This window comes from Lacerta agilis, chromosome 1 (genome assembly GCF_009819535.1).
Source record: "Lacerta agilis isolate rLacAgi1 chromosome 1, rLacAgi1.pri, whole genome shotgun sequence".
NCBI lineage: Eukaryota > Metazoa > Chordata > Lepidosauria > Squamata > Lacertidae > Lacerta > Lacerta agilis.
The window spans coordinates 50,079,077-50,097,522 of record NC_046312.1 but is presented as its reverse complement, the minus strand read 5'-3'; the positions used below and the strand labels follow the sequence as shown (position 1 = coordinate 50,097,522).

General features: G+C 42.6%; 1 protein-coding gene across 1 annotated transcript; it reads right to left on the bottom strand.

The window, feature by feature from the left end:
• Positions 1-271: 271 nt before the first annotated feature.
• LOC117046867 (astacin-like metalloendopeptidase) lies at positions 272-13,356 on the bottom strand. The gene is made up of 12 exons (XM_033149352.1): positions 13,124-13,356; positions 12,963-12,987; positions 11,386-11,526; positions 9,512-9,629; positions 7,658-7,836; positions 7,000-7,081; positions 6,233-6,360; positions 5,072-5,187; positions 4,562-4,787; positions 2,485-2,603; positions 1,947-2,169; positions 272-613 (listed from the first exon to the last, which is right to left on the bottom strand). Exons 1-12 carry the CDS (start codon positions 13,190-13,192, stop codon positions 600-602), a joined length of 1,440 nt encoding a protein of 479 aa, XP_033005243.1. The 5' UTR covers positions 13,193-13,356; the 3' UTR covers positions 272-599.
• Positions 13,357-18,446: the final 5,090 nt, after the last annotated feature.

Below are 18,446 nucleotides of genomic sequence, written 5' to 3'. Positions count from 1 at the left end.
CCTTCTACAGGGCACACAATTCTCTGGATGCCCACATGCTGCCAACACAGAGAAGCAGTCAATTAAGTCATAATGATGGGACATGCCCCCAGCACACTCTGTGCATCAGCATACACACAACACACAAGGCAATGCCACTGATTCCTGACTTTAGAGCTTGAAAAACATGGATACAGGCACTTGTCATGAATAAAGCCACTGGACTTACAAGGAGAATGATTGGCATTTTCCATTGGGAAAGGCCTGTGTACCTAAACAAATGCAAACGATGGGCTTTTAAAGCTTTACTTGCATCTTTTGTTACATAGTTCAAGGTGGCACCAACAGATGGCTAGTAAAAATGGTAATTGAAGAGATACGGCACAGAAGAACTTCTCCTTGCCTGCTTCAATTGCTCCTTGGTGTTTTGGCAAATCAGGCATACAGTTCAGCATTCTGCACTTGGGAGTATTTATGTCATTACTGAGAGAAACTGATCAGTCTTTAAAAAGAAACAAAGCACAACACCAGCAAGAGGCAAAGACAATCTGGCATCAGAATTTCTACCCTCTTTCTTGTTGGCAGTTCAGGACAAAGGCCATCCTCCTGCATGCTGTTCTTCATGACGGCAAAACTGCAATGACAGGTAAAGTTTGTTTCATCCGTCCATACTCATGGGAACTCTGTTGAAGGATTAAAATAGTCTAGGCTTGAGGCAGAGCACGTAGCATTAATGAAGTTTACTGCATTTATGAATGCAAGCACTAATTGTGGGTTAGTTCTAAAGTCTTTAGTCTGGAAGCATGGACAATATTTTGACAAACCATTGCTGGATTGAGTTCATGACTGGGCTTAGTAGTGAAGCTAAGCTGTGGACTCCTTGCAGCCAGTATGGTGCAGTGATTAAGCATTGGATTAGTACCTGGGATACCAGGGTTCAAATCCCTGCTCTTGCCATGAAACTCACTGGGTGACGTGAGCCCAGTCACAGTCTTTCAGCCTAACTAGTTCACAGGGTTGCTGTCAGGGTAGAGAACCATGTACACCACTTTGAGCTCCTTGGAAGAAAGATGGGATCTAAATGCAATAAATAAGCACAAGGGCCATTGCCCTGGTGGTCCACTTCTGGTCCACCTGTTTTTATAGCCAAGTGAGCCGTAAGAAGGGCACTGTGGGGGCCGGCATACCAGCCACTCCCCCTGCAAATGAGACAAGAATGGGAAATTGCAGCTGTCCGTTTGCCCATCTTTCTGCATCAACACACACTTAGATGCAAAGGCCTTTCAAGCACAATGTCCCTGACCCTAGCACATTGCCCTTAGCCTTTAGCCCTCTTCAGGCATTCAGGAATTGGGAGAAAGACAAGCACACCAATAGTTGGGAAAACCCTGAAAGCATGCTTCCTGCTTCTAGAAGTCATCCTCCAACTCATGGAGGGCAATGAGATGGCCTGTATGGAGCTTGCACCCTTGTCCCTGCAGTCTCCTCCTTCATGTATTGCTTTTCCCAGTTCTCCAAGATTCAAAGAGGGCTTTTATCTGTCTGGAAAGCAGCATTGGGTGTCAGGAAATGGAAGTGAGGTTCAGGTTATTCTTCCTCACAACATAACCTTCAAGTTGACTTGGGGCCCATTTTTGTATTGCTATACATAACCCAAACTTCTCATTACAGGCTTTATGCCCAGTGTGGAGAGATACTTGAGCCATATGGGCCCCAGGCTCATTTCCCTGTTGAGGCATTTGCAGCCTCGGTTACTTGACACTCCTGTGCCGGTCTGCACATCATGTCACTATAACTAGATTACTGGTGTATTTCCATTTAACCAAACTTCTGAGGAACACAGATGACTCACATATCCCTCTAGGCAACAATTCCACAATAGGAACAAATCATTATTTCTTCCCCAATTTTTTTCAAAACAAAATCTTGCCATCTCCCACCCAGATACTCTAGCAACAGTACTTAACTGATTGAGTAGTCCAGCTTAAACCCGGAATATTGAGAAATGACGTCACTGTAAAATTCTATACGTAGGAAGCTCCCAGTGGAATTGAGAGCTGGAACCTCTGTCTTCCCACAAAAAGTGCCAAGAAGTGGAGAACTGATGTCGCTGCCATCACGAAAGACAAGTCTGTCATAGTTGCACCCAGTGGCTTCCTCCAGGTCAAAGGAGCCCATCGTTAGGGAGATCTGTAGGAACCACAATAAGGGCACCAACTTCTATGTGTAGCACTAAATTCAACAACATAGTATGCACTAAAGCCAGTGAGCATTTGGATTTGAAAATACATACATAATATGCATACCCATAAATTAACAAGGCAGATCTGGAGCATGATAGATTTCATGACTGAATGCAGCAGTAAGCAACACATTGGCTACCCCTGATCTAACACAATCTTTTCTGAAGAGAGATTGAGATTAGATCTTTAGGGGGAAAGTAATGAGCTGTGTAAAATCATTGCCCTAGTCAGGGAAGCCCACCCTCCTCCTCCTGCCCCTTACCCTGCTTCCTGCTGGAGCACTGATAATCCATAGGCATTTTTTGTTTGGAGGGTATTTTCTTGGGAAGTTTGGAGAAGTGACCACTCCATGAGTGCTCGTGAAAGTCCCCCCACATATCACTGTAATGAAAAGAAGGGGGGGGATCAATGGAATAAAAGGAAAAAAAATCAGTATGTTTAAAAATAATTCTCACTCTAAATGAAGGACACTTGTATGGATGCAAGAGTTCACCCAAGCCAGTATGGTGTAATGGCAAGAGTGTTGAGGTTGGATATGGGAAATCTTCTCATTCATGAAGATGATGGAGAGCCTTGTAGCTCTCTCTTAGTATAGCCTTTCTTACAGGGTTAGGTGGAGGGTAGGCAGGATACAAAATCAACAAGAACATAAACTCCCCATTCCGTCTTGGCAGAAACAAGACACCAAGAGAAGAGGAAGAGAAATAAGCATTGGGAAAGGTGGTGAAAACTCTGCCAGTTCTTGACTGGTCCCACCATGACTGGTAGGTTGCAGCAATCTCCACCAATTGACATGTTGAGAAGCAGGAAGGAGATAACTGTGGTCCGGCACTGCTATCCCTCCATTGGGCCATAGAATTGATTTTTTTTTCTTTTTTCCTAATTTGAATCCAGTGGGGAAGGCCTGTGGTTTAGCCGCAGAACATCAGCTTTGCATGCAGAAGGTCCCAGGTTCTCCATCCCTAGCAACTCCAAACAGGCCTCTACTGACCCTGGAGAGCAACTGCCTATCAGGATAGACAATACTGAGCTAGGCGGACCAATGGTCTGACTCTGCAGAAGGCAGCATTCCCATGGGCTTCTCCCTTTGTTTTATTTATCTATTTATTTATCTCACAAGATTTCCATACCACTTGATTGTAATGTAACCTCAAAGCGCCTTACAAAAAGAATAGAATTATCCGCAAAAGAACGGTTAGAAACAACGATAATAAACATTCAAAAATACTTAAAACCAACGATAAGTTATAAACCAGATTAAAGCACATGTCAACACTCTGCATGTTTGGATAGGCTTGCAATGCTAATAAGAGTACAGGGAAGGCAGCTGCCTGGTGTCAATATGCAAGAATTTCCAAAGGGTGGGTGCTTGCAAATGTGGAATGAGGATTACATGGCACCTGCAACAGGACCAGGTCTGCAGATTGAAGTGGTTGAGTGGGCATTTAAATAATAATAATAATAATAATAATAATAATAATAATAATAATAATAAGTAGTAGTAGTAGTAGTAGTAGTAGTAGTAGTTGTTGAGTGGGCATTGTTTGTTTTTTTATTGAATTTGTATACCCGTATATCTCAGGGCATATTTGGGGTAAGGTATGTCTGAGTAAACAAATTTCAGGTGGGCTCAGACATGCAAAGATGAGCAATTAGTTTGAGGTCCATAGACTTCTATGTGGGCTGTTGTGAGATGTGAGAGCAAATGGATTTAGAGAATTTGGATAATTCAGATCCAGGGAAAGACGGCGTAAAATTAAAATACCATTGGAAAACTGTTCCACCAGTGTTTGTTTGTTTGTTTGTTTGAATTCAAAGCACAATTCAAAGTGTTGGTGTTGACCTTTAAAGCCCTAAACGGCCTCGGTCCTGTATACCTGAAGGAGCGTCTCCACCCCCATCATTCAGCCCAGACACTGAGATCCAGCGCCGAGGGCCTTCTGTCGGTTCCCTCACTGCGAGAAGCAAAACTACAGGGAACCAGGCAGAGGGCCTTCTCGGTAGTGGCGCCCGCCCTGTGGAACGCCCTCCCATCAGAAGTCAAGGGAATAAACAACTACCTGACATTCAGAAAATACCTAAAGGCAGCCCTGTTTAGGGAAGTTTTTAAACTGTGACTTTGTATTGTATTTTGGTATTTGTTGGAGGCCGCCCAGAGTGGCTGGGGAGACCCGGCCAGATGGGCGGGGTATAAATAAATTATTATTATTATTATTATTATTATTATTATTGTTGTTGTTGTTGTTGTTGTTGTTGTTGTTGTTGTTTGCATGTACTGTATGTGTTTCTTTCCTAGCGCTGATGCTTTCAGCAAGCAGTGAGAGTAGAGCTGTTCATACCATGTGCATAGGAGGCTGTGAAACCCTTTGATGCAGTGGTCTCATCACTCACAAACTCCACAAGCATCATGCTTCCAGAAGACACCACTGCCGGCAACTGCCCCGCTCCACATAACTTGTCAACAAGAAGACGGGCATTTCTGTTGTTTCCATCATAAATTCGGATGTAGTCGGAGGCACAGTTTGGAGAGCGCTGGAGATCCAAAACATGAAACTTCAGGAAGACCTAAAGCAGAAAAAGAAAGCCAAATACATTTTAGCTTGTCTGGGCCCTGATTCCCAGGATTCTTGGGGTGGGGAGATGTGCTTCAAATGTATGGTTGTGTACATAGCCTGTGTCACGTACTTGAAACTAACCTGAAGGTTAGTGTTGTGTCAATAAGTTCAGAGTATAAACAGACTGCAACTCCTAAAAATATACAAGTAGCAATAAGGAAAGGTCCATTCCCTGCCCTCCTCTTATCTGTTGTATAATCCTGATACATTAAACAATGATTTGAGCATCCTTACCTTTCCTTCTGGGATTTGGATCAGCCATAGGCATGTGACATTTTTGGGGTATGAATATGGGTAATTATTAGAGGAGAAGTTGCCCCTTCGATTACGAAGCACAGTGCTACAACAGTCTAAAGAGCAGAACAGAAAAAATAAGGGGGAAATGAGATGTGCAAAGGGAAAATTCCAACACAACTTTCTGTTTATCTATCCTTGCCCTCTGTGAGGGAGAACTCAGTGTTCATTAAATATATTACTGTTCAACCTAGTAAAGGAAGGAATAAATTAAAATATGCCTGTTAACAACCTCTCTCTCTCTCTCTCTCTCTCTCTCTCTCTCTCTCTCTCACACACACACACACACACACACACACACCAGGCAGCAAATGATGTATCAATTGCAATTCATGACTTCAATTACATTAAGACCAATATATACGGTATTAGCGAAATGTTCCTCGTTATGATGAGTGGGCCCAGTGGGGTGGGTGTATAGAAAAAGGAGGGCTTGTGTTTTAGGACTGTTGAGCTGTGCAGGGGGAGTGAACTCTGTACACTGAGCATACAGAGGCACATTAAACACTCCCCCTTCCCTATAGGTTCCCAATTGGTAAGGGAATCCAGTGATAAAGGGTTGGTCTTCCCTTCAATACAGCAGCATCCCCATGCAGGTGCGGACTGCAAAGAGAAGATCCAAATGATTGTAGATGACCAAATACTGCACATTCACACACATACTGCACCTGCATGGGACAGCACCTTGGGGAAGGCTCTCCTTTCCAGCACAGGGAACTTGTAAAGTTCCACGTGGGATGGAATAATATGTTTTTGAAGGGGCTGGTATCCATGATGGCTATGCTCTACCTCCACAGCTGGAGGCAGCAATGCTTCCGAATGCCAGTTGTTGGAAAGAATGGAAGGGAAGAGTGCTCTTGTGGACTTCCCCACTCCAATGTTGTTGTTGTTGTTTTTTAGTGTAATGCTAGAGGGGCCCTTTCAAGTGCAGAATAAATGATTCACTGTTTTCAAAGCATGGCATTTGGAAGAGAAAGTATGTTAAGGTGAGGTGATGCCCATCTAGGTCACTAAATCTGGCAGCACTAGCTGCTCTCAAATCTTATAAAAAATTAACAACATCAGAAGGGAAACTACCCATCTAGCATTTTGAACACTTACTGCATCTGTAGAGCTTGTTGATTTTTTTCACATCTAGGTCGCTGAGTCCTATTCTCTGACCAATTGGTACAGATGCATTTGGGATGGGGACAATGGTTGCTTTCCCGGGAGCACTAGAAAAATCGTATCTGCAGAGAACAGGAATAGATGTGCTCATCAAACTCTATCGGGTCATTGTTTTATAATGCAACATCTAAAATAATATTTGCATGGAAACCATCCTAGGAAATGGAGAATAAAAACTTCACAGACTTTGGGTTGTCTATACATACATGCAAAAGATTTGGGGTTCAGCAACAATAATGTACCAATGTGGCAATGAAACACTTTTGCTCAATCCCATGACTTTTCATTTGTATGGTTCCTCGGGGCTCTATTCTGTCCTTTTTAACATCTACATGAAGACATTTGAGAGAGGTCATCTGCAGTTTGGGGTACAGCTTCTTCTCTGTCTCTCCCTATCCAGCAATCCCAAAGATGCTGTAAATGTTGTAGATCAGTTCTGGCTGTCAGTAATGGGTAGGATGAAGACTAACAAATTGAAACAAAATCCAGGCAAGGCAGAGGTTCTTGTGATAAGTAGGAAGGGTTTCAGCTTGGATGTTCAACCAGTGTTGGAAGAAGTTGCACTCCCTTGCAGCTTCAGCGTGTTCTCGCACATTGCTCCAAGGAGAAGACAGAGATGAAATTATATAAAAGAGGATCCTTGCACTACAGTTAAGAGCAGTTTTGTCTGAAAAGAGAAGGTGCCCTGAAACACAACTTACGGGCCATAATGCATCACTGAACCATAGTCATAGGGAAGACCCAGATTGTTAGAGTCCACTTTCTCGAAATTCCCCTGTTCTCCTGTAAAAGATGAGAGTAAATGCAGCAGGCACTCAAAGGAGAGTTAGAACACAGGGGGAGAAAGAGAGAGAAGAATGATTTTCACAGGTACTTGTGAAAATAAAGATGTTGTGTACTTAGCAACAGTTTCACTGCTGAAGCCTTTGTGAATGTCTGAGTCCCTTTAAGAACAAGTGCTTGGGTTTGCTTGTTTCCCCACTTCCATTTTTAACCTTCTGTTGGAAGTCGCCCAGAGTGACTGGGGTAGAAATAAATAAAATAATAATAATGATAATGATAATAATTACTACTACTACTACTACTACTACTACTACAATGCTTTTTTCCTTTTGTAAGCCTGAGTGTAGGGGCTGACTAACTACTGGTATTTGTAAGCTGCTCTGGGGAGATCAAAATACTTAAAGTTGTTTGTTGTTTACTTGCTTTAGTTGTTTATTTTTACATGGTTTAAATGTACCCTCTGCTCAGAATAATTGAAGATATATGCACAATATACAATATAGAAATGTTTTTGTTTAAATAATCCTCTACAGCAAGCAAGGGTTAAAACTGTTCCTTGAATGCTGGTGGACCTACCTGTTGTGACATACTCCAAGTGGATTTTAACATACTTGTCTCGGTCATTCCGGGCCTGTTCATGTATGAAACCCAGGGCATGGTTGATTTCATGCTGAATTAATCCTTTATATATGCAGCCATTTTTCGCCAAGCCCAACTGCTGTTTGCCTCCAATCTTTCCAAAGTAAGACCAGCACCTGAGAATATGGAAAGCAAAAACCTGTGGCATTACATAAAGCTGTGGCATACAGTTTCATTTAGTACATTTATAACATGCCTTTCAGTGAGCACAAAGTGCCATACTCTCTCATATTTTACTGTGTGAGGTAGGTGTGTGTTTAGTAGAGCCCTTTTCCTGTGCATGTCTACTCGGAAGTAAGCTCTACTGAGTTAAATGAGAAGTAGGTGAGTATGAATGCAGTGTGGTGTAGTGGTTAAGAGCGGTAGTCTCGTAATCTGGGGAACCGGGTTCGCGTCTCTGCTCCTCCACATGCAGCTGCTGGGTGACCTTGGGCTAGTCACACTTCTCTGAAGTCTCTCAGCCCCACTCACCTCACAGAGTGTTTGTTGTGGGGGAGGAAGGGAAAGGAGAATGTTAGCTGCTTTGGGACTCCTTCGGGTATTGATAAACCGGGATATCAAATCCAAAACTCTTCTCTTAAGCCTCAATGAATTCAGTGGAGTTTTCCGATTATAAATTAATGTTGATATCTTATGTTTTGAGCATCACATATGATTAGTTACACACATCTAATTTCCAGAAAAGATGAATGTCCAGGAGCACTCTAGAAGACAGCACATCTTTACTATCTCCAAAAACATAGACGTCATCTCACATTTATTTCTCTACTATATACCATATTTTTCTGTGTATAATACTAGGTTTCCCCTCCAAAAAATAATGACAAAAATTTGGAGGCGTCTTATACACGGATACATCTCCCCCCATTTTCTTAAATCAGAGTCCCCCCAAAATAGGGGGCGTCTTATACGTGGGGCGTCTTATAGATGGATAAATGTGATATTTTGGAAAGTGCTTTGTCTGTCTGTTCTCCATAAGTTTGGCTGCTTCTCAAGATATCATTACAAAACTCAGCACAAAGGTCCTGAAGTGGGGTGGGGGGTGGGTGGGAACTCTGTCACTGTTTGCATGCTGGGCGCCACTTTGAATCAAGGTGGTGGACCCAAATGCAACTTTGGTGTGACTTTTTTTGGAATAGGATCAGCCGCCTCTTGAGGTATCATCACCAAACTCGTCACAAGGATACCCAATGTAGGGGCAGTGGACTTCATTGACGCTTAGATGCCGGGTGCCATTTTGAATCCAGACAGCAGACTGAAAAATGACTTTGGAGTGACTTCACCTGATTTTTAGCACAACAGGTCCAAATTCACAAACAGTATCATCCATTTAAAAAACACAGTATTTTGTGGTTTCCACAGTTTCATAGGCATTGCTGGACACTCGCTGCTAGTAATATATGGACCACCTTAAAACGTAAAGCAAGGAACTCAGCACTGTGCTATGGCAATAGTTCTGTCAGTGCAAGCATTTCAGGCTGCCAGACGTAATGTTCCCTCATCTCCTTGGCCTGCTTTGGGGCAAGGTCAGGGTTTCAACCACCTATAAAGCATCCTGTTTTGGTGAAAGCTGTCCTACTAACACCAGCTTTACAACGCTGTTGGACTCCAACTCCCATCTACTCCAGGCAGCATGGCCAATGGACAGGGATTGTGGGAGCTGGAGTCTGCCAATATCTGGACTGCAACAAGTTGTGGGGAAAGCTTCAGCAGAAGAGAAGAAACAGAATGTCAACATAAATCCAAGCAATAGTAGTATTCTTAGATATCACCAGGAGAGATAAAACTTACTTATCTGCAGGGAAAATATTTATGTAGTCATGTTCTGTCGAACGCCTGATAAACTGAATACATGTCAGTGTTACAAATTCTTGCATTGCTTCAGCTATCACATCCCTCTCTTCCACAGCTAAAAAAAATGTAAGGGAGAGAAAGGAATGCATTGAAAGTTCCCATATTATGTGTGTGGAATTCAAACAGAATATGTTTTGGCAACATGGGAAAGTTCCCTGCACTCCTGGGTATACCATTATGAAATATTTCATGTAGAACAGGGCTCCCGGGAAATTGTGAATGTGTGTGTAATGGAGGATTTCTTTCATGTAAACCTTCTTCAAAAATTATCCACCTAAGTATGGCTACTCTCTGCATATGGTATAGCAGTGAAATAGTCCAACATTCCAGGGAAACTTAAATGCTGGAAGCAAGTGGGTGCCAGCACTGTCTCTCTTGCTTACAGTACACAGACCACTTCAGCACTTGTTATGTCTGTTGTGTAAAATGCTTTTTGTTATGGGTTTTGTTTTGTTTTTTGCAATTGTACAAAGATATCAAAGTATAAAATGGGTATAGCAGACTTGGTTATGTCATATACAACCCAACACATTTGCTGTCTGATTCATGTAATTGATCCTGCAACCCGCTGCCTACCAAAGCCTGTGCCACAAAAAACTTGAGGGTGCAAATCCAGCTCAATTCAACTTAAAAATGTCTGGCCTTCAGATCCCTCTGATGATGATATTTCCAGTCACCTTCAGACAGGGGTAATGCTGTAGCTCAGTGATAGAGCATCTGATTTGCATGCAGAAGGTCCCATGTTCCCATGTCCCTGCCATCTCCAAGTGGGACTTAAGTAAAACTGCTGACTGGTGTGCTGCTGCCAGTCAATGTAAGCATTACAGAGCTAGATGGACCAATAGTATAACTCAGTATAAGATAGTTTCTTATGTTCTTATGGCTCTTCTGAAAATGATGACCACAAGCCAACATCATTATCTCAGAAGGTCTTGTGGACTCTCAGTCTCATATAGAACCAGAGGTCAACTCTGCATAGGAGGAGGAGTTTCTATACTCCAGATAATGGAGCAATGGTTTAGACCTTAGATTAACATTTTAATCATCCCACCAAATTATTTTGCTCTCCTCAAAGTCCCCGCTAGAGATGACAATGCCAGAGGCTGAGGCTATTCATTGGTGATAATGTCCATTGCCCCATGGCAAAGTTGCAGCTTCACTTCAGGATCAGGACTCTGGCTGTCAATTATTAAGATGCACTTGGGGATATAAGGACTCCCTTGAGCTTTGGAATGTATCAGCTATTGTGTGGTGGGGTGGCAGTGATCCCCTGACCTCCTGACACTCTCATTGCTGTTGCCCATTAGGAAAGAGAAGGGGAGGGGTAAGGCATTGGCAAGGTCAGCAAAGTGCAAGCACACTGCTGGAGCCAATTCAGCACACCCATTGGTGTGTTTGCACCATGCTGACCTTGCCCCGCCTCTACATCCTGGTAAGTTCCAACAAGGCAATCCAAGACTAGGCGAGTGCCATCACCCCACCATACTCTCCGCTGTTGGCTCTGCTTGGGAGCTGTCCTGGGTCCTGCAAGACTTAAGTCTGACTGTAACCTGCTGCCTACTCCAGTATTGTGCTGTCTGTGGTGATTGCACTTCAATCAAGGTTCCCAACAGGAATAAGGCACTAGCCTGATTAAGAAGTGGGTAGTATCACCAACAACCATGGCTCACTGATTGCTATGGGAAAGAGCTATCTGGTTTTTTTTGGAGGTTTTTATTTTTTGGTATAATGAGTTTTCATTATACAAAAATTTCATTATTGACCAGAATGAACGCTGGAGAAGGCCTGTTGTAAAGCTTTAAATAACATACAAAACTCTGTAGAGACATTAATTGGAATGTTGACCAGCCCATCTTCTGATCTAGGCCAAACACATCTCTGATTGCATTTCATGGCACTTCGCTGTGTTCTTCGTCTGTAAACAATATCATCCTGATGCATATATGTTTCTCCTGCAAGGATATTATTATTATTATTATTATTATTATTATTATTATTATTAGTTTTTTTGCACCAACATTTCTACTTTATTAAATTTTAAAAAATTATACACTTATCACTTGACAGCAAGAAATACATCACAAAAAGAACAGAAGAAAAAAGAATACACAGTATTGACGTACATGGATTTGTTTGTGCATAAAACAGACAATTATGGTGCTCTCTTTACCCCTTCCCATCACCTAGTGTTGACTTCCAGCCTTATCTTTTATTGTGGTTTCTGTAACTATATCCCTTTGTATACTTAAACTTGTTGTTTGTCCTTGTTTGATTTGCTTTGGGCCCTCTCATACATTTATTAGAAGATTGGCCCTTTCCACTGTATTTCCTATATAATCTTTGAATGTTTTCCAATCTTTCTCTGTTGTCTGGTCTGTTACTCCCCTGACTTCTATCTTTCTTGCCATACTTTGGTATGATAGTAATTTTGTTTGCCAATCTTCCACATTTGGTACCGTTTTACTCTTCCATTTTTTTGCGATTATTATTAGTTGTAGTAGTATGATTTCATACCCGCCCTTCAGCATAAGGTTCCAGAGTGGGTTACATCAATGTAACAATGCAATTTAAAAATCAGTTAAACAAACTTACAGTCAGAAGAATAGGTAGGTCCTAAATATCTCCCTCTCAGATGTCAAACGGCAGTGTGGAAAGTTGCCTGGATGCCAGGTCTAACCAGAGCTGAACAGCAGGTCTACCCATTTAGAAATAATGGGGGGCTAGACCAGGAATGCAAGTTTCTCAGAGCACTGCTCATTTGAACAGCAGGCAGGAAGAAATATTGCCTTGTAAAACAAACCAAAAACCCAAACCCCAGAAAACAAACAACCAATCCTGTTTTCCTTCCAATTTATGAACTGAGAATGTTCATGAAGTACCAAAGACCATATGACCACCCATCAATAAATATGTTATTTATTTAGCATGCTAACCAAGTTCATCAATATGTTGCAAGATTTAATAGTGATGAATACCTCATGGAAAGTAAAGTTAATCTCAAATGTATAAAGCAGGAGGTGCTGAACAATGCATTCTTTTATTAAGGTCAGCAACTTTGAGATCAGACTGCTACTATAAAGGCACCCAGGGTCAAAATCCACTGAGCATTTCCCTTCACGAGCTCAAATGAAGTGAATGGGAGGAGCTGAGTGACAACATTACTCCCGTTGTTGAGCAGCTCCCATTGTTTTCAATGGAAGTCATGCTGGGGATCTTCCCAGAAGACCTTCCTCCCCTAAGAGTGGAATCATAGACACCCAGATCTGAATGCTATCTTCTCAATTACATAAGACAGAAAAACTCTACAACAATCTATAGAACAACAGCATGGCATAAGCATGGCATTGAGAGCATGACATCTCATAAAACAGGCATAAATCAAGCTCACCTGTGGCCTTGTCTCCCTGGATTCCCTGAAAAAGAATGGGACATCTTTTTAGGGTGCAGTATACTTAATCACTGAAATGTAAAATCACAACAGAAAATGCAGGAAGCGAGTTCTCGGAGACAGATGTCTAGACAGCATCTTCAGCAGCATCAAGGACACACCTGGACAGGTTTACCAGGTGTAAACCTAGGAAAGGACAGTAATAAGGTTGATAGTGCTAGAAGATTCATCTTTGGGTTGCTTCATGTGTTCTTGCAGGTTTTCAGCAGCTTCACTTGTTGAGCCCTAGCTATGTGCAACTTGGATGAGGTTTTTTATATGGAAAAAGGCTGGCTTTAATCTGCGTAGAACAGCTAGATAACACAATGTATTTTCACAGAAACAAACAAGCTGTGGGAATTCCCAGAAGAGCTGTCCGAGTATCATTTCATGCTACTTTATCATTGGGAGGAGGGGAAAGGATAAACAAATGTTGCAATATGAGAAAAGCTAATTGTTGGGTGACTAACACAAAATGCACTCATCTATAAATAGGTGAGGACTTTTAATATATATATATATATATATATATATATATATATATATATATATATATATATATTGAGTATTGGAACTATGAAGCTACCCTTTGAGCTTGCATGCATACACAGCAGCATCTCTGGACGCTTATCCTTGGAGGGGAAGGCGATTGCCCCTTGGATCCCCACTTGCTGACAAGAGGGAGCTGTCCACTGCCAACACAGCATTCTCACAATGATTCAGTTTGCTATACATAGGCAGGCAGATGAAGGCTTCCAGATAAAGACTTCCAGGTCTACTTCTACTGAAAACAACAAAGAGTCTTGAGGCACTCAGACAAGGAGACTGGAAGATCTATTGAAATGACTTTTTAGGAGTTTTCTATTAGATTTCTGTGAATGTGTTTTGTATCAGTGCGGGTTGCCTGAGGCCTTGGACAACTTGCCTGGACCTGGCAACTTGCCAAGAACCTCTTTCTTCGGGAGACTGAATGATTGTGATCAATTGCTGGTATTTTGATTGGCCAAGAGACCTATGAAAAGCTGGTGGGATCTCTCTCCACCATTCTCAGTTGAGGAATGTTGGGATCCAGCTATCTGTTGAGTTGCAACTTGAGGCACACTCAGGGCCCAAACTACATATGAAGTTTACCACGTGATTTGTTATTGTGATGCAAACATTTTTGTCAGCATGGGAGAGGGGCTTAATCTGGATTGGGGGCCTGGCATGACACGGGGAGGAGTAGGGGAGGCTTTAATCTTTTGCCCCCATGCCAGGGTCCTTATCTGGCTCAGGACCCCTATACTAACAATTTAGGAAAGAAAAAGCTTGTACTCTTGGGCAAACTGTATGTTTTATATCATGTGTAGCATGGCCCGGAGAGGAGGATGGGGGAAAACAGAGTTTTGGGGGCTCTGAAGCATCTTAAAGCCCCTTGTAGAACTGATGTGGAAGCACCAGGTGTCAAGGCATCTGTTGAAGAATTATGCTGTGAGCTTCCATCTATGCTTCACCTGTATAATTGTAAATGAACGCAAATATTACAAAATGTCATAACCCTCCTGTGACCTCCTTTCCAAGGAAACTAGAACTGTACAAACACCACTTCTCTGGAAATGCTCGCCACATGGAAAATGTAGGTGCATAAAACAGCCTGTTGTCAGATCCAGAAGTAATGTGAGACCATACGAAAGCTATGTCAAGAGATGAATATTATCACATGATACTGTTCATGCAGGGGCTTTGTTCAATTCAATCCATTGCCAGGAACCGCATCCCCTTCACCATTGCTTCTTTTCTGCTTCAGTGACCCTTGCCTTATTGTAGTTCTTTTCTTTCATTGTTAAGATTCCTGCCCCCAGTCTCAATGCCACATCTGTGTACATCTACTCAGAACCTAAGATAATTGTCTGAGGCCCTTCTCCATGAATCCCCACCAGGTGCCGACTAGAGAGAAGGCCTTTTCAGTGTTGCTGCACTGGTTATCAAACACCTCCCTAGAGAAGCTCACCTGGTGCCCTTGTTGTGGCCTTTCTGATTTCCCCAGGCATTTGAGTCTTCCGTATTTTTAGTACTTTTGAAAATAACTGGTGTACTGTTACTCTGCTACTAGGTTTATACTGCTCCTGGTTTCATTCTGTTTCAGCTTCTATTTCCAACCTGTTATTTTTTGTATTTTATGGTTTTTGCTTGTAAACCAGAACTGTTATTATTGGGCAGTAATCATGTCCCCTTAGTGGGCTTAAAAGCACCTATTGTTGCTGGATAACAGTAATTACAGATTCCCCCAACCCATTCATGTTAAGGATCCTGATTACACTTAAAAAAATTTCAGTTTAAGGCTGGTAGGAAATGTCTTTAAAACTTACTAGAACTATACTAAGCATTCATTCCACTGTCCTATACTACTGCTGTCTATACAGTACCATATTAAACTACAAGCCCAAAGGGCCCAGAGTGATGACAAAAGAATAAAATTCCTTCCAGTAGCACCTTAGAGACCAACTAAGTTTGTTATTGGTATGAGCTTTCGTGTGCATGCACACTTCTTCAGATATCTGAAGAAGTGTGCATGCACACGAAAGCTCATACCAATAACAAACTTAGTTGGTCTCTAAGGTGCTTCTGGAAGGTTTTTTTTAAATTTTATTTTGTTACAACTACAGCAGACCAACACGGCTACCTACCTGTAACTAGGACAAAAGAATCCACACCCTTATTATTATGGTAGCTATAAAGCTGTGCGGCTCAGGATCAGACCCTGCAAACGACACTCAAAAGACGCAGAGAATCATATTTCTACAGCTGCACATTATAAAACAGCTGGGCAGACAATCTCAAATAGTTAGGCAAGAAAAACATGAAAAACAAAAACCAGGTCACTGCATCGAACACAGCATGGGTCACTCTTCCCAGCTGAGGGCTGGAGTGGAATTTCAAAGTTTGGTCTTGGACTGCAGCCGGATGAGTCTGTGGAATGCAATTCTTAACCTTCTCTTTTGACTCCACTTGACTGGGAGCTAGATTGGATGCTGAAATGAATTGCTGGAGGTCCGTGAGTCACTTATTCAATTTGTGGAAACATTAGAAACTTGTCCAACCCAATGAATGGTTAGTTAACTGCTCTCATAGCACTTTGTAAACAAACATCTCCACAAAGGACTTTTCTTGTGCAACCTTCTTCCCATCTACTTTTATATAATGGGCAGTTTTCAGGAATGAGTTTAATTATCTGGCAAAGCAATTCCCGTTTCAAAGCTGTAGTCTACCATCCACATCCAATTTCATTCTCCCCTTCCCCGCCATCCACCCCTGGTCCTTTTGGCCATATTAAATTTGGACCAAAGTACTTGTAGTATCTACTGTTCTTGCTTAGATCCTTCAACACAGCCTTTTAAGATGTCTTTAAAATCTAAAGTAGAGACAGGATGGATCCTGATGTGGGTTACAGAACAGGCAACTCAGCAGAGTGGGAAATTCTGTACCAGCGAGTTTAGTGTTCCTGTTGTCATGAACTGGCAAGACGACAGTGAGGAGGTAGAAGATCCTGGCGAGAGGGGGTTAGCCAGAACTGAAACACACTGGGGCAAGTAGGGGATGGAGAAGGAAGAACTCACAGGGTGATGGAGAATGGTGAAGGGATGGGGGTCTGTGCACAGGAACCAAAGCAGTAGGACCCATCACCAGAGCCAGAGGGGGCCCTGTCTTCATGAACATGGTGGGCTCTGAGGTGTAGGGAGCAGCAGGCAGGGTTCTCCATGAGGCTGAGGCAGGCAAGGGCTCACAGACCAGCTCCCTAGCTGGCCAGGTGGGGCTCACTAGCTCTGGGAAGCTAAGAACAGGTGTGGGTCCCATGCCTCATCAAGCCCAGATGCTGCAATCAGCAGGCAAAGTATAAAAGGGAAGCTGAACTGCTGTGTTTGCTTAACTGCCCATGTTGAGGGAACTTGCTTTGGATGCTCCAGGGCCTCTCAGGACCGTGCTTTGGGTTTGACTCTGGTCTGTATCCTGACTTTTGGACTTGGCTTGTGTGGATTGGCCTTTGAACTTTGAGCTCTGGATTTAGCATACTGGCTTGCTGCCAGGTAGACCAGAGATTCAGGACACCTGTGCACCTACTGTACTGAGGAGCAATAGTAAGGTGAGAAGAGAGGGAGAAGGAGCAGGCAGGTTGCCAATATTTTCCCACCTGTTTGCTAAGTTGCACTTTCCACCTTTTCACAAAGGGGAGCTGCTTCAGCCACTTGATCATTTTGGTTACCCTTTGCGTGGCAAGGTCCCAAACTTTCCTGGGAAGTGGTATAAAGACACATGCAACAGTATTTTAGGTTAATGGGTGAAAAAGGCCACAACTTTATTGGTTACAGAATGTGGCTTAGGCACTGGAAACCACACGACTATATCTGACTCCTGCCCGTCTGCAGGGAGCAGGGAGAAAAGGAACATGTCCTCGGCCATGGGCAGTTTAAATAGCCCACACCACGTCCCTGGTCCATCCGGATTGGTCAGCCTTGGGTTGACGCGGCCAAGGACCAACCCATGATGCAGGGGCTATCCCACCCCATGTGCGTGGAGAGGGCTTGCTCCCAGCCCACAACATCATCTCCCCAGGGACGGGAAATGGCTTTCCTGCACCTTTCCCAGATCTGCAGTATCATTTTACAGATGCTGCAATTAAGATGTGCTGTACACCATAGATCTGAAAGGGGTTCTAAAGTTCAACAAGTCCTTTCTGTCTGAGGTTGAGGAATCTTCTACCCTTCAAGCCAGCCAACGTTACATTTTATATGAATTATTTCTTTTGCTATTTTAGCACTCACACATTGGAATAGGTAGGTGTCTTACCTATCATACCTATATTCTTTTTGGTGCCTGAAAAAACTTTTTTGTTTAGGCAAGCCTGCACAGACATGCAGAATGTGGACATATATTCTGGTTTGGAGCTTGTTTTTGATTTTTTTTTTAAAGTTGGCTTAATGGATAATTTTATTGTTTTATCCTTTTAGTAAACTGCTTAAAGTTTTATAACAATCCAGTATGCAAATCCTGTGAAATAAAGTAAATGGCCTTTAATGTCTTGGCAGAAAGGCAGCATATAAATGCAGAAACTAAGAAGGCTTATGTAGGATGCTCAACAGACTGCAAGAGACCTAGAAGTCTCTTTGTGGCTACCTACACATGCAAGTTTCACAAGATCTTGGAACCAATCATGCAGGATTCCAAGGACTCAAGGCCATAAGCACATAGGTGCCCCCTCACCAACATCCATAGTAATATGGACACCTTTGGCAAGACTGGGCGAGCTGATGTGCACCCACATAGCCCCTTTAATCATACCACACTCACTGCTTCATGTTCATTGTGAACAATACTGGTTCCTATTTTGCCGGTATTGGAATAATTCCATTGACTCCATATGGGTTTCTGATCTTGGAGAGCTGGTCTCAACTTTTAAAGTCCTACACA

Coding starts and splice junctions, on each gene's coding strand:
- LOC117046867 (XM_033149352.1), bottom strand. CDS start 13,192: ATGAATCTTCTAGCACTATCAACCTTATTACTGTCCTTTCCTAGGTTT. Junction 7,837..9,511: donor AATATTTTCCCTGCAGATAA/GTAAGTTTTATC, acceptor CCATATTCTCAG/GTGCTGGTCTTACTTTGGAA. Junction 2,170..2,484: donor GTGCTCCAGCAGGAAGCAGG/GTAAGGGGCAGG, acceptor TGGTTCCTACAG/ATCTCCCTAACGATGGGCTC.